The sequence below is a fragment of the Saccostrea cucullata genome, unplaced genomic scaffold (assembly GCF_032062105.1).
Source record: "Saccostrea cucullata isolate Sc308-1 unplaced genomic scaffold, CSIRO_AGI_Scuc_v1 ctg880, whole genome shotgun sequence".
NCBI classification, from domain to species: Eukaryota; Metazoa; Mollusca; class Bivalvia; order Ostreida; family Ostreidae; genus Saccostrea; species Saccostrea cuccullata.
In genome coordinates this window covers 265,017-281,127 of record NW_026927897.1, presented here as the reverse complement: position 1 = coordinate 281,127, position 16,111 = coordinate 265,017, and the positions used below count along the sequence as shown (strand labels likewise).

The 16,111-nt window shown below is 31.9% G+C and overlaps 2 protein-coding genes across 3 annotated transcripts; one reads left to right on the top strand and one right to left on the bottom strand.

Moving 5' to 3' along the window:
- The first annotated feature begins 724 nt into the window (after positions 1-724).
- LOC134275811 (uncharacterized) lies at positions 725-8,336 on the top strand. Of its 2 annotated transcripts, XM_062758106.1 has the most exons (8): positions 725-791; positions 1,080-1,153; positions 1,927-2,102; positions 2,420-2,527; positions 3,368-3,407; positions 3,885-4,000; positions 4,576-4,626; positions 5,256-8,336. In XM_062758106.1, exons 2-8 carry the CDS (start codon positions 1,086-1,088, stop codon positions 6,413-6,415), a joined length of 1,719 nt encoding a protein of 572 aa, XP_062614090.1. In that variant the 5' UTR covers positions 725-791; positions 1,080-1,085; the 3' UTR covers positions 6,416-8,336. The 2 variants fall into 2 exon arrangements, with proteins under 2 accessions (XP_062614090.1, XP_062614089.1); XM_062758105.1 differs by lacking the exon at positions 725-791 and having other exon boundaries at positions 1,034-1,153.
- Positions 8,138-15,916, bottom strand: LOC134275812 (protein C3orf33 homolog). Its single transcript, XM_062758107.1, has 5 exons — positions 15,750-15,916; positions 15,510-15,573; positions 13,868-14,048; positions 13,365-13,504; positions 8,138-8,772 (listed from the first exon to the last, which is right to left on the bottom strand). The coding sequence occupies exons 1-5, from the start codon at positions 15,830-15,832 to the stop codon at positions 8,503-8,505; spliced, it is 738 nt and encodes a 245-aa protein (XP_062614091.1). The 5' UTR covers positions 15,833-15,916; the 3' UTR covers positions 8,138-8,502.
- Between the last annotated feature and the right edge of the window lie 195 nt (positions 15,917-16,111).

Here is a 16,111-nt window from a genome sequence, read left to right as displayed (position 1 = left end):
TACTTGGTTCTTATTTTCTGATATTAAAAAATCGATTTTGTGATATCAGAAAAAAATTATCATTTTTTGATATCAAAAATTAGAATTCTTGATATCAAAAAATCATTTTTCTGAAATCAGAAATTCGAATTTTTGATATCAGAAAATTGTGTTTATTTTCTGATATCAGAAAATAGATTTTTTGATATCAGAAAATGTGTTTTTTGATATCAAGAATTCTTGATTCTTTTTTTATATCAGAAAACGATTTGCTGATATCAAAAATTTGATTTTTGATATCAAAAATTCCAATTTTCTGATATCAAAAAATCGATTTTTTGATATCAGAGAATAAATAAGATTTTTTAATTAATATCAAAAATTCGATTTTCTGATATCAGAAAATCATTTTTTGATATCAAGATCTCGAATTTTTGATATCAGAAAATGATTTTCTGATATCAAAAAATCTATATTTTGATTTTTTGATATAAAAGAATATTTTGATATTAAAAAAATCTTGTTTATTTTCTGATATCAAAAAATATATTTTCTGATATCAGAAAATTATTTTTTGATATCAAAAAATTGAATTTCTGATATACATTTTTTTTTATATAAATAAAATACAAATTTCAAAATATTAAAACGGCTCCCCATACCAACACTCTTGCGCACAAAGTCTAAATATAGACTGGATGGAATTTCTCGTTGCTAAATTAAGAACCATGACTAGTTAAGTAGTTTGCCCCAAAAGCTTTAGGAAATTCAAGTGAAATAAAAACAGACGAGGGGTTGAGAACATAAGGTAGGTGGAATTTTAAATAAAGTGGTATGGACGTTTTAAGTCGTTTGTTCAACTGCTCTGTGGGGATATTTTGATTTTTTAAAACAAAATTTTGTAGTGCATTGTCGGCCATTATGGAATTCGTGAATATATTATGTGAAAACATTATTAGACCTACACTTTAAGCTCACATAGCCTAGCAGAGAAAATTTTAATTAAATACTCTCTCTATGTATATATTTTTATATGGACACCATACTCTCTCGGTGAATGAGAACATTTTTTTTTAATTTCCATTTTAAATTGTAGGTAGGCCTAAATGGCCAATAGATCCAATGTTGAACTGTTTGGACTTGTACTTGTTATATTGACCTGTCTGTTTAAATGGTAAGTGGTTAAACAAAGAGAGCTTATTTTAAAAGATATTTCGATAAACTTTTGCTTTACAATATTTAACCTAAATATTGCTTGGTCAGGTACATTCCTCTGTTTATTTCTTCTGTAATCATGGGAGAGGAGAAGAAATTTATTGCCAAAGATCAAACCAGGATTTAAACTGCCTACCCCCAATCTCTCAAATCAAATGCTCTACAATCTGAGTTATCTAGACTATAGCTTTTGAACACATCAAAATGACTGATTCCTCCCTCCTAATAATAGGTTTTGGACTCCCAAAGACACCAACCTAGGCTCATCCACTGGCAGGTCTTTTACCTGTCATTTCCAGGGTATGGCATAGGACCAAATTTTACGGAAGAGGAGAAAATGTATGGATGGACTGGGTATTGAACCCGGACCCCTGCATCACTAGTCAAGTGCTCTATATAGCTAACTTACATGTAGGTACTCCTACACGCAAGAGCCTCGATAACGGTTAAAGTCCCTGCACTCCTACGTGGCGCAAAGTCAAAAGTATCTCTCCATGAACCTCTAGCATGTAGGAGTAGCTACTTAGGTACCCAGGCCTAAAGCCTATACCATTACATTCAGGAGTCCCTCAAATTGTTTTAGCTAGCCCTTACATAATTACCACAGAATTCTTATGAAAATCCTTAGTTATTTTTTTTTCTATTAAAAAAAAGTAACCATAACAAACTTAGAGAAGGAAGAAAGTACGTAAACACAAAAAATGTCTTTTAATGTTAAAACTTGACTTTCAGGGGAATTACCTCCAATCCAGGAGTGGTAGATACGTGCCCTGATACTGAGGCAGCGTGGAATGAGCGAGCCTTGAGCCAGTCCACCAGCTGTGGGGGACAGAGTGTGTATCACTGCCTCCTGGACGAGGATGGAGAGAAGAGGGAAGTGTGTGTGGAGAAATCCCTCCTCAAAGCAGGTCAGTGAATAATCAATTCAGAGTAATACAGTTGAACTTTGGTATCTCAAACACCAATATCTCAAATACTATGATGGATATTTCAAAGTGATCTGAAAGTTCCAACCACTTTAATGTTCCTTAAGTATTTTACTTCAATATTTGATACCTTCGAATCATCTGATATATCTCAATGTTTTTCCTCAGTTTGATCAAGTTCGTGATAATGAGATTTGACTTTATTTCATTTTTGTCTAAAAGCATGATAATTGTAGATTAAAATTGTTTGAACAAAGTTAATATGTTTCAGAGTTTAATTGTGAGAATTTTTGTTTCAGGTTACTGCCCTCTTGTTACACAGAGTAACTTTCTGGACTGGAATCCATGCAATCTCACCAATCCAGGATGTCCCAATACCAGCTTCATCTCAAACGAAGTTTACAAATGTAAGGTTTTAATTTGAATAACATTCTTCTAGTAAAAGTGATGATAGACAAATTATTTAAAGGACAGAAAAAAAAACATAAATGCATGTAAGAAGGTGAAAACTAATTAAACACCTACGCAGCATACAGTTTCACTGTGAATTCATTATTTCCAAATGTCGCCAGCATAGCCCAGTGGTTAGAGCATTTGCTCTAGAGTAACATGGTAAGGAGTTGACCCGTATGTTATCCAAAAGCTGGACATGAAGACTGGTCCTATAGAATATATGGGACTGTATGTATGTACTGTGGTCTTGTATATCCCTGTTTTGCAGTAGGTGCTGCCATGCAAAAGATCCCTCACTGATCAGTGGCCCTTAGTGCCAAGTATAAGTCAAAATTTGCTAGCCAGTATATAAACTGAATGGGGAGGGGTTGTGGTTGTAGATTTAGTAAATTTTAAATCTTTAATTTCATTTCAGGAATAAAAAGGTTTTTAATTGCCAAAAAGCAAGGCAGCATCCACATGCAATTATTTATTTATTTTATGATCAATTGAAATTTTAAAAAAATCTAAATTTGATACCTTTTGACATTGTATTTTTGAATTTGTAAACTTCTTTAACTAAGTTAAGGCCCAGTCAGCTGTTACAAAATTTTCAAAGGTGTAACAGTTAATGAGTAAGAAAAAAATGTGTAAGATGTTACCATGATATTCTGAAATAGAACTGCTGCATAACATTCAAAGGCTTGTGGGAATATTGCTCATCCATCTCCATGAGAGAGCTAAATGTTTTATTACTTGTTACAGAAGCTTAAATTATCAAATAAGTATATAAAATTTTATCTTTGATTTTTCAGTCCCATATTGTTTTGGAGACAACACGCCATCTCCAATAAAGTAAGTACATATAACTAGTTTCTTCCATCTGTTTAATAATAATCAAACTAGTTCATATATTTGAAAAAAACGAGTAATTATAAATTATGCTGCCCCAGATTTTCTGCCTTAACTAATTAACAGCCCTCTTAAGGATTCTTATTAATACGTTACATGTTACTGTATTGAGAGAAATTAGAAGAAATAGCAGAAAAGTGCAACAGGACAAAATGCTGCCAAACACAAACACATATTCAAAATTGAGCGCAATTGCTGGGTATAGAGTTGTTGGCATAATCATGTATTAGAGCTACAGATGTCCATTCCATGTAATTGTATTTATAAATAATTTTTTAGCGGTATTAATAAATTAGCACATGGATGTCCACGCCAAAGTCGCTAAAATATGAAGCCTGCTTTCTTAAGTACACATACAGTATATTATGGAGAATGCTGTATTCAGTTAAAAGGAATATATCAAAACTCATTTATTTGTAGGCAGAATGAGAATGGACAGGATATTAGTCCTGGGACAGTAGCAGGAATTGTGGTTGTAATAGTTTTTCTATTATTGGTCATCATAGGTTTTTTCCTGGTGTATCAAAGGAGGATGGGTAAGTAAAATACAGTTGAACTTCACTATCTCAAACATAGATATCTTAAATACCATGGATATCTCAAAATTATTTTGAAGTCCCAACCACTTATTTTTTAAGTATTTTATCCTCAATATCTCGAATCCCCAGATATTTAGAAGTTTTTTCTCAATCCCATCGAGTTTGAGATAATGATGTTTGACTGTACTTACATGTATAGTAAATACCTGATCAACTTTTGCTAATTATTTTTTAAATCTTTAAGTAAAAGTATCACACGTAGCTTGTATAAGCAATGAACTACTCAGCCTATTGATATGATAATTTTCATTTGCTGATCGAAAAATAAAAAGAATCTACATGTAAGAAGCACAAATAACCTGGTATCATTTAGTCAGAGACAAGCTTAATTATATATATTAAAGTATATTTATTTATTCTTGCTCTGATCCCAACTTGTTTGCGACATTGAATAAATAAACTTTACATACCTGTTCTGTAATAGTAGATGATGCTAAATATAGTACATTTGTATTTCACATTCAAATCAGTAAATACTAGAATTAAAGATTTAATTTTTACTTTCATTTCAGGGCGTAATTATGTTGCAAAAGATCCTGAGGGCCATCCTTTGATGCCTACAGGTAATAATTTAAGCTTTTTTCTGCTCCCCAATGCCTAGACAAATCTCTCAAATATTAATAGGGCCATCCTTAAAATTTGTTTGTTTGGAATTGTCGCCAGGAGGGTTTCAGACACAGAAGGGAGGGAAGGAAATTTTTTTTCTCTAAATTGAAGTTAAATTTTAAATTTTTATTAAAAATCTCAATAATTGGTAAATAGCAAATTTTCTGACTTTTTGAAAAAAGTATCTACCATCAACAAAGAATCTTGATTTTGCACAGATCTGAAACCACATTAGTGTTTTGTGTGGTGCATGTGATAACAGCCCAAGAATTGCTTAAATAAAAAAATATCTTTTTACTTTTGCTCAATAATTTTTTTTTCAGAAGGGGTCATTTTAATGAGGTGGGAGGCAATTCCAAACAAACAATAATTTTATTTTGTCCTAGACCCTGACATTGGCCATTAAAAGATGTTTTAATATTTTTATTTTAATGAAAAAAAACAAGGAAAAATCAGTTATGTTCCTTTTCTTTCAATAATATTAATTGAGGTGAATGTTGCTGAATACACAGCCTAGATCTTTCCATCAGTAAACAGTGCTTATAATTAACAAATTTCAATTTTTATCGTGTTTATATATTTTTAGGTTCTCAACGGGAAGTTGTAAAAGCTCACCATGTTATGGATGGTATGGCAGTGTTGAAGAAACAGGACTCTCTCCTTATAACGGGGAAGCTGGGTACTGCAGTAACCAGCACTGCAGACAGCATCATGGAGGAGTACGTTAAAAAGAATACTGACTGGAAGGTTAGACACAGTAAATACCAGGAACTCCCCGTCCGATTTGATCCAAAGACAATTTACTTTGTGTATGGATGGTTTGGACTGTGGAATGATAATCCCTGTGATTTGGATGCAGTCATACTGGCATTTAACACTCTTACAAATGCTCACAAAGGAAAGAAAAACAAATTTATTATTGGAATGAGATCTGATGTCAACAAAAGATATGCATCTCAATTAGAACGATTTGAAGATAATTTATTACACAATTCAATATCTTTAGATTCTGTTAACTTTTTGAGAGATAAAGGATATGAAGTTTTTTTTAATGAGAAAGTTAAAGGCAGTTGTGAGGACAAGAACTGCAAGTGCAAGAATTTGAAATTTGACATGTTGACAAAAGAAAAGGAAAATAAAATTGGAATTCCCCTGAAAATGAATGTTTTGGCAAAGCATCATAACATGATTGCAGAGTTTGTTAAACGGAAGAACATAAAAGAGACGGTAAAGGAGCATTTTAAATCTTTAAAAGACACAGATGGATTGTTATACCAGTGTCTCATGTACGTCTGCATGAAAGGAGAGCTGAAAAGGTCTGCAGCTTTAGATAAAGGAATAGTCAGTAAATTTAAATTTGAAATTTCAAAGAAGGTTTTTGAAGAAAGTATGCCCAACTTAGAAAGCTACATCCGAATGAAGAATTCCGAGAAACAGCAGGGAATCCAGCCTGAAGCAGCGACGTATGTGTTCTGGCATTCCTTTATCTACATCTGTGCTTTCCACACTCTGTTTGAAACAAACCCTGACGAAGTCATGACCTGCTGCAATATTGATGCTATACTCCAACTTGTGCGGCCAGAATCGGCAGAATCCCACAAGAAGGACTACTTTGTTGTCATCGCTGACCAAGAAAGGGTCAAGTTGTTCCAGAAACGCGTCAAGGATGATGGAATGGAGGATGAAGTGTTAGCTAAGCATCCTTTACTTAAATTCAACGCTGAGGGAAACCCTGGAGGATCTTGAACTCTTCTGATGAACTTTTTTTACCTAAAAACCTGCCTGTTTTATTGTCTGATGAACAAAATGCATGATTAGAATTTTTTTGGTAAATTTATTATTTTAATATTGTAAGACAGTGCTTGTTGCAAGCTGTTTTGAAATTATGGATTAATTCCCTTATATTATAGTGCATGAGGTATTTGTCATGTGAAAGTTGCCTTGAATATTAGTAGTATTTAAAAGGAGAACTGAGTTTTGTGTTCAAAAAAGTATGAGATCATTAAAAAAAATTGATGTGCTTATTGAAATTAAGTGTGAAGTATACAAGGAAACCCTAAAATACTAGAAATCTTACCTGCAGTATTTGATTTGTAATGTCCTGTATATATTCCATTAGCTATAAGCTTCTGTATGGAGGTGTTTCACAATCACAAGTCATTTCTTCCCTCTAATTTTGGAAATATTCATGCTATAGTGTAATGTAAATGTTATTGTGGCTATATTTTTATGAGACAAATATCCAGTTATATCCTGAGACAGCTTTTTTTAAAGATAGAAATGTTATTTTTTCAATGAATATGGTTTAATACATGTATTCTACCTTCATCAGTGTTTTCCCTTTATTTCAAAGTAAAGAGTTAGAGATCAGTTGTAACAGGCTAGAGGCTAAGGTTTATGAACAGAATCTCTGTGGACCTTACAACAAATTTTTATTTCAAAGCAGCATTTTTGTCAATTAAAGTGGACAATTTGGCCAGTAGCCGGTTCTTAGGGAAAACACTGCTTCTTACACATGTTAGTATAATACATGTATATAACAATTTTAAGTATGATTTGGGTTTATTTAAACATGATTTTTAAAAAGGGCATTAAATATGGGGGGGGGGGGGGGCTGTACATGTCAATTTCTTGCAGAAAAAGAAAATTAACATTGTACAAGTATAAGCAATTTCACACTTCAGTGAACTTGTTAAAGTCAGTGGTATTGGTTCAATGAAAAAAGTAAATTCTTCACTGGGTTATACAAAAGTTTGTAACAAAAACTTGAGCTAGTTGTTGTTGGGGGGGGGATGACATGAGCATGAAGTTGTAATTTTATTAAGGCATTTAATTTAGTGTCAATCAATTTGTCTTCTTAATTGATTGTTTTGGTAAGCCTAAGGTTGAGAATTCCTTTTACAGTGTGTTGAAATATGTTGTTTATGCATTTTTCCTGACCTATTGGCCTATATATTTTTTATTTAAATTATTTTGTTAATTTTTCAAATGAAGCATAACTCCTCAACTAAGTTTGGGGAATGTTAACATGACTGCACATCATGCCATTAGTCATTTGTTGTAAATTATTTACATGTTCAAGATATATACAACATAGTTTTGAAAATTCAATTAAAAATAAATGGTATTAACTGCATGATGGAGCTTTGATCTTATAAATGATGTCTGCATGGTAATGTTGTACACCTTTTCATCTGTTGAAACTCCTGATGATATATGATTTTTTTGCTTACTTTATGAATATCTTTAAATAGGACAGGTGCATTGTTACATTTCAAGTATAAGTATCTTGTGTAAGCCCTTTATACAGTTTGTTATAGAATAACACAATGTCATAATTTACCTAAAGATTTTCAGACTAGCCACGTATTGAATATTAAAACCATACTGGGCATTAGAATTTTTTTTTTTTTTTTTTTGCACTCTAATTTTTGTTTTGTAAATCTTTAAAAAATAATAATAAACTAATAAAAGTAAACATGAATTTATTTTACATTTGACTCAAAACATTATTATATACATGTACATGTATGCACATAATTCTGCATTCATTTTGCAATAATATGAAATGAATATCGTCAGCATATGTTACCGTATATTGTTTGTAATACTTGTGTAAAACTATAGCGCATGGCTGCATTATTGTAATAAAAGTTTTAAACCTGAGTTTCTGAATTTTACCTTACCTGTACATGTATTTGAATTGATTTAAACAAATTACTTGCATGACATGAAATAAGGAAAACAGCAAATCACTTATTCATTCAACAACATTATCATAAATATATATTTAACATTATTTAACATTATATTTGTTTCTACATCTTGTTCTATCACTGTTTAGAGGATTTTCTCCTCATTTTCCTCCATAAATGGATTGGATACTTAATGAATTTTTTAACTCTGGAAGAAAAGTCAGTCTGTCGTTCAATTTTCCACTTGCCTCTTCCTTTTTCTGAAGCTGTCATTTGATGATGCAATAATGTTTTCAGCAGCTCCTCTTGATGGAAAGAAAGGGATTTCAGTTCCTCACGAGTCAAGTCTTTAACTTTACAAATCCCCTCTCCCACCAAAATCTCGTTCACACTGTGTTTTGTCAAATACTGAAAGTACATGTATATACATGTATTGTCAAAAAAACTATGTACATGTATGACCACTGATGACCTTATTTTTTTGCTTGATAAGATACTGGATTCTGCTTCTCTAAAACTTAAATTGCTTCTTATCTCCCAGAGGCCTTTAATTAGATCACTTACAAAAACAAGAAGTCTCTGTCGAGACTGTAGCTCTACTGGTTTGTACTTATAATAACGGAAGAGAAAAGTAGCAGTTGCAACTAATATAACTTTACAAAAGCAATAAATAGAATAATGATCCTTCAGTTGATTAAGTCTCTCTTTTTTGGCAAGATTGCAATTATAATACTACAACTATTATAGTTAATAAAATTTTACAGAATTTTCAATTTCAGTTACCATGGCAACATCAATCATCAAAAACATAAAATTGATGATTATGTATCTCGGTGTAGTCTACTTGCATGCCAAATTATATTACAATCAGACTAAAACTGTAGGAGGAGTAGCATTTTGAAAGTACTTCACATAAATTTCTATTTATAGTAACCAAAGCAACATCGTTTATCGAAATCAAAAACCGATAAACAGAATTATGTATCTTATTATAATCTACTTGTGTGCTAAGTTATGTTAAAATCAGACCAAAACTGTAGGAGGAGTAGCATTTAAAAGTATTTCACAGAAATTTCTATTTTTAGTAACTATGGCAACACCGTTCATGGAAATCAAAAATCGATAAACAGATATATGTATTTTAGTGTAGTTTACTTGTGTGCCAAGTTATATTGAAATCAGACCAAAATTTTAGGAGGAGTAGCATTTTAAAAGTATTTCACAGAAATTTCTATTTTTAGTAACCACGGCAACACCGTTCATTGAAATAAAAAACCGATACACAGAATTATGTATCTTAGTGTAGTTTACTTGTGTGCCAACTTATACTAAAATCAGACCAAAACTGTAGGAAGAGTAGCATTTTAAAAGTATTTCACAGAAATTTCTATTTTTAGTAACCATGGCAACACCGTTCATCGAAATCAAAAATCGATTAACAGATATATGTATTTTAGTGTAGTTTACTTGTGTGCCAAGTTATATTGAAATCAGACCAAAATTTTAGGAGGAGTAGCATTTTAAAAGTATTTCACAGAAATTTCTATTTTTAGTAACCACGGCAACACCGTTCATTGAAATAAAAAACCGAACATTGTATCTTATATACTTGTGTGCCAACTTATACTAAAATCAGACCAAAATTGTAGGAAGAGTAGCATTTTAAAAGTATTTCACAGAAATTTCTATTTTTAGCAACCACGGCAACACCGTTCATCGAAACTAAAAACCGATACACAGAATTATGTATCTTAGTGTAGTCTACTTGTGTGCAAAGTTATATTGAAATTAGACCAAAACTGTAGGAGGAGTAGCATTTTGAAAAATTGTTTACAGACAGATGGACAGACAGAAAGACAGACGGACGGATGATTTTCGCATAACTTTTGGTCCCTGACAAAATTTTGAGGTATCAAAAAAAGTACATATCTTTTTTTAAACGCCCCATTTTTTTTAACAAGAGGCCCATGGGCCTTATAGGTCACCTGAGTATCATGCAACAACTTTCCAACAATTGAATTTGATTCATGTTTTAAACCAAAGGCCATGAAATTCACAATTTTGAAAAGGCACCATTGCTTTTCATAAATATACACTCAGCATGCTTACTTTGTTTATGTAATACCCAGAGGTACAGAGTAACAGAGAAAATGCATTTCCACTTTATCAGTTGTGCATCCCTTCCCATAGGAACCACTAACCCTAGGGCCACATCTTTCAAAATTTTGGAAATTTTATTTCATCATGTTGTTGATTAATACCAAAGTGCAGATTTCACAGCATTAAATTATAAACCATTACCCACCCCCTTCCCCTCACCCAATGTTGTCGGGGCCAGGAAATTAACCATTTTTGGAAGAAGCAGCTTTTTTCGTCATAAATATATACTAAGATCATTGGCATAATACCTATGAACAAAGGAGAAAATTTTCATAGAATTCCTGCATTTTCAATGTATAAACATAAAAGCCCCACCCTAACACAAGAAGCCCTGACCCAGGGGCTCTGAAATTCACAAATCTCAAAGAGGCATCCTTCTTCCTTATACTATGTACATAGTTTATTTGTTTAATACCCAGGTGCAGAAAAGATTTTTAAAGAATTTATGCATTTTCACTGTATAATCAATAGAGCCCCACCCTTACACCATAACCTCTAGAGGCCATGAAATTCACAATTTTGGAAGAGACAGCCTTATTCAACATAACTATGTACTTGGTTAGTTTATTTAATACTCAGGAGCAGAGAAGAAGATTTTCATAGAAATCATTTTTAGCTCACCTGAGCCGAAGGTTCAAGTGAGTTTTTCTGATCACATTTTGTCCGTCGTCCGTCCGTCCGTCTGTCCGTCTGTAAACTTTTCACATTTTCGACTTCTTCTCAATGCCAATTTTTTGGTACAAAGCATCCTTGGGTGAAGTGAAATTTAAATTGTAAAAATAAAGGGCCAAGTCCCCTCACAAGGGGAGATAATCAAGAAAAGACAAAAATAGGGTGGGGTCATTAAAAAATCTTCTTCTAAAGAACCACTGGGTCAGAAAAGCTGAAACTTATGTGGAAGCAACCTGAGGTAGTGTAGATTCTAAATTGTTAAAATCATGACCCCCGGGGGAAGGGCGGGGCCACAATGGGGAATCAAATTTTTACATAGAAATATATAGGAAAAATCTTAGAAAATCTTCTTCTCAAGAACCACTGGGCCAGAAAAGCTGAAACTTATGTGGAAGCATTTTGGGGTAGTGTATTGCAATTGTAAAAATACACAGCCCACAATGGGGAATCAAGTTTTTACACACCTATATAGGAAAAATCTTAAAAATCTTCTTTCAGTCACAGTCATCTAAAGTAACCTAGGTTGTAATCCAAATTGTTAAAATCATGCATTGGACAAAATGGAATCAAATTTTTACATGATATATGCCAAAAATCTTATCTTCTTCCCCACTGGGCCAGCAACAGCATTACTAAAGTTCTACATTTGGAGTGAGAGAGTATTCCAATAATCAAGTTTTTACATAGAAATATATAGCAAAAATCTTGCTTCTTCTAAGAACCACTGGGCCGTTTATGTGGAAGCATCCTGGTATAGTGTAGATGTTGTAAAAATCATGACCCCCGGGGGGGTGGGGCCACAATGGGGAATCTTTTAATGGAAATATATAGGAAAAATCTTAGAAATTTTAAAAACCACTGGGCCAGAAAAGTAAACTTATGTGGACATCCTGGGGGTAGTGTAGTATTCCTTGTTAAAATCATACCACATTTCTAAAGTTTTATAGAAATATATAGTCTTTGAAAATCTTTGAAAATCTTCTTCTCAAGAACCACTGGGCCAGAAAAGCTGAAAATTATGTGCACATGGAAGGATTCCTTTGTAGATTTCAAAATGTATATATTATGATCATTGTGGTAACATATTTATTACAAGGGGGAAATCTTGTTCTTTGTATATCACTATTTAAGGTGAGCGATTTTCTGGGCCTCTTGTTTACTATATAATCTTTATAGCCCCACCCTAGCACTAGAACTTCTGACTGTGGGAATATGAAATTCACAATTTTGGAAGAGGCAGCCTTACTCAACATAGCTATGCACTTGGTTAGTTTATTTAATGCCCATGTCATTTCAAAGAATTTATGCATTTTCACTATATAATCTATTAGAACCCCTGACCCTGGGGCCATTAGATTCACAATTTTAGAAGAGGCAGCCTTATTCAACATAACTATGCATTTAGTTAGTTCATTTAATGCCCACAAACAGAAAAGAAGAATTTCAAAGAATTTATGAATATTCACTATATAATCTATATAGCCCCACCCTAGAACCAGAACCGCTGACCCTGGGGCCATGAAATTCAAAATTTTGAATGAGGCAGTATATATTTCAACTCAACTAACTTGGTTAGTTTATTTAATGCCCAAAGCAGAAAAGAAGTATTTCAAAAAAAATAATGCATTTTCACTATATAACCTATATATCCCCACCCTAGCACTAGAACCCCTGACCCTGGGGACATGAATTTCACAATTTTGATAGAGGGCTCAATGCTGATTACAATCATACCAACAGTTTGACTGCTTAATGTCCAGGAGTAAAGAAGAAGATTTTTAAAAATTCCATGAAATTCACAATTTTTGTTCCCCTTCACCCATAAATGCTATATGCCAAATTTGGTTGAAATTGGTTCAAAAATTCAGAGAAGAAGCTGAAAATGTTCAAATGTTAACACACGCCAACCACGAAGGATTTTTTTGACCTAAAAAGTTGTATCTTGTCCAATATGGAAAAGGCTTAGATATGTGAACTTATTTTACTGATAAATGTACAAATAATGGAAACTAGTTAAACAGTTATTGCACTATTTTACATAATATCAGCATTTGTGGCAAAATTACAAAATGAGTTTTAACTGTTGCATTTTCTTCAGAGAAATTAACACGCATTACATGTTTTACCAAGTTACAAATACCGGTAACCTAAATATAATTAAGTTTTACCTTGCGAAATAAAATATTTGCTTGGACAGATGAATCGTTGACTGAAAGAGGCTGAAACCAAACGATTCTGTGGTTAATGGTGTCCTGGAGCCATTTACTTCCCTCTGGTGTCATGTCCACTAGTGCTACTGCTAAATGAACTGAAAAGCAGAAGTGATCACAGACATTACTTACTGCAAAATTCAGTAATATTATATAAAATGTATCTTCTTATAACTAAAACTGTAATTTAACTTAACACATATTATTGTAAAACATAAGTTTTTAACCAATATATGTGATGTATGTGCTATGTAAATGAAAATAACTAGTAAATTTATTACATGTACATCAATTTCTATGAATTACATGTATCTGTATATACCATTAAAAGACATTTGACAATGGGAAGCTGGAACATGGATTGCACTATAAGTCTATGTAAATACAAGTATAAAATGATAAAATACTATTAACTGATCACTCAAATAACAATTAGTATTGGTTTTAGAATTATTTTTCACCATGGCTTTTAGGCCTCCACCTTCCTGGTATGATATTCAGGAAAGGGCGATGTTGCACATGAACAATTCCTCTTGTTCCCACTGCTTCCACATAGCTCCGAACTCGAACCTTCCTGGATATAAACTCAGCAGGAATGTCGGATGTACAGGTAATGAGGTGTGTCTGAAGTGCAGATGACAACTTTTTATTATAGCTTTACAAAACATGTAAATATTGCATGGTTAATAATAAAGCAAATGGCAGGTAAGAATAATTCATTTTTTAAAATAATTTTTATTACAAGTTTGAACACAAAAAAGTGCTTTAGGTTAATATTGCAAAGGCCAGCTTTTTGAGTATTAATTTTTGAAATTTTAATATTATAATATCTGAATGAAATGGGTTAAAAAAAAGGAAGGGTGCATTTCAATATAAATATATAATGTATTTGACAGGATAGCTTTTTGCGGCCGATTAATTTTTTAAATTTTGTGGGGTATAATATCTTAAAGAAATGGGTTGTGTAAAATATACAGGTTAAGCCCCTGGTGTATTACCTGAATTTTCCTACGACTTTGAAACCGAGATCATGTTTAGCAAATATAAATATATAATGTATTTTGTATTGATCTTGTGAGCCCAATAAAAAATTCTCTTGTACAAAACCTAATATATATCACAATATACCAGTGTTTATATTTTTAATTTAGCAATATAAATCCAATGAGGCACCCTTGGAAGAGATGCCATACAAAAATTAATTTTTTTTTGAAAGCATTTTTTGTTGCATCTCTCTCAATTTCTTTCTTTTAAAATAATTGATATTTTTAATAAAATTTTTTATATACAGTGTGTTTCTTAATAAAGTGTTATAACGAAAATTTAGCATAAGTTGCTTTAATGTTACAGAAGTTTAAATTACTGTCGTTTGAAAAAAGTACATAAAACAGTCTCTCGAAATAACAATGAAACTTCGATGTTTTAAAAATAAAATGTTGAAGTAGAAATATTATCAAATAAATATCTTTTTAAGTTCATTTTTCACACATTCACAGAAGCGATATTACAGCTATGAAACAAAAGAATCTTTTTTTTTTCTTTCCTTGATTAATTTCAAGCATTAAATACAAAGCAAGATGTTATATTCCGTCTCTACTAAAACTTATTATTATAAAAGGTTACTTCTCACCATGTCTAGAAAAGCGACACGTACAGGATTGTCTTATAAATATAAATTCGCTTATCAAACAATGTTAAAATGTTGTCATACTTGTTTTAAAAAATAATTTTATTATGTCTACAATCATTTTGTTAATTAATGAATCAATGCATTGTGTTGACATGGAAATTAAAATAGTAATCGTGATATGAAATCCTCCCTTTTAAAATTGAATTTATAATATATTATATAGCCATGATTTTCTTGTCATTTATTTAATAATTTGATAGACTGATTATATTTATGGCATATTCTTATGAATTAAAAAAAGATTTGATGATTTATCTTTTTCATACATGCGGTAGGCATCAAAAGCCTTTATTTCGATTTTAGCATCATCACTGACAAAGGTACACAGATATACACAACAGTGAAGCAAATGTCAACAAATGGAAACGGCTTAATTTCAGAGAAGAGGTTCTAATTTTGAAAAACAAATACACAACACAAAGTCCAGCAACTATAAATCCAATGACACCAATGCCATACATTTGAAAATTGATGTTATTAAACATGTGTTTGATGTTTCATCTTGAAATGTAATATATAAAAATTGAATAAAAATGTTGCTGCCTGATTACAGACAGAATAATTTATTCTTAAAAAAACCTTAAATTTATCTTATCAAGGATTTAATTTGATTATTATGTCTAATTGCATTGTGTTACAGTTTTCAACGCACCCGAGTCAATCTAACGTTAGAATCTAGTAAATCTGTGATTTTCGCTAAAAGACTTGATGAGTTATCTTTTTCTGATTCAGGCATTGCATAATTTTAGCATCATCACTGACATCAGTCACTTTCACTCACAGTCAGTGCAGACAAAAGCATAACTGGAAACGCTAGGAGAGAACTAATTTTAAAAGCTGACACCAAAGTCCAGTAAAATCCGGATCCATATTTGGTTTGATGTTTTCTCTCTCTCATTTTCATCTTGAAAATTGATATATAAAAATTGAATAGAAATGTTGTATGATATTGTAACAATGTTTTTAAAATTAAATTATATTTTTAAAATTGATTATTTAATTGGCACGGAATGAA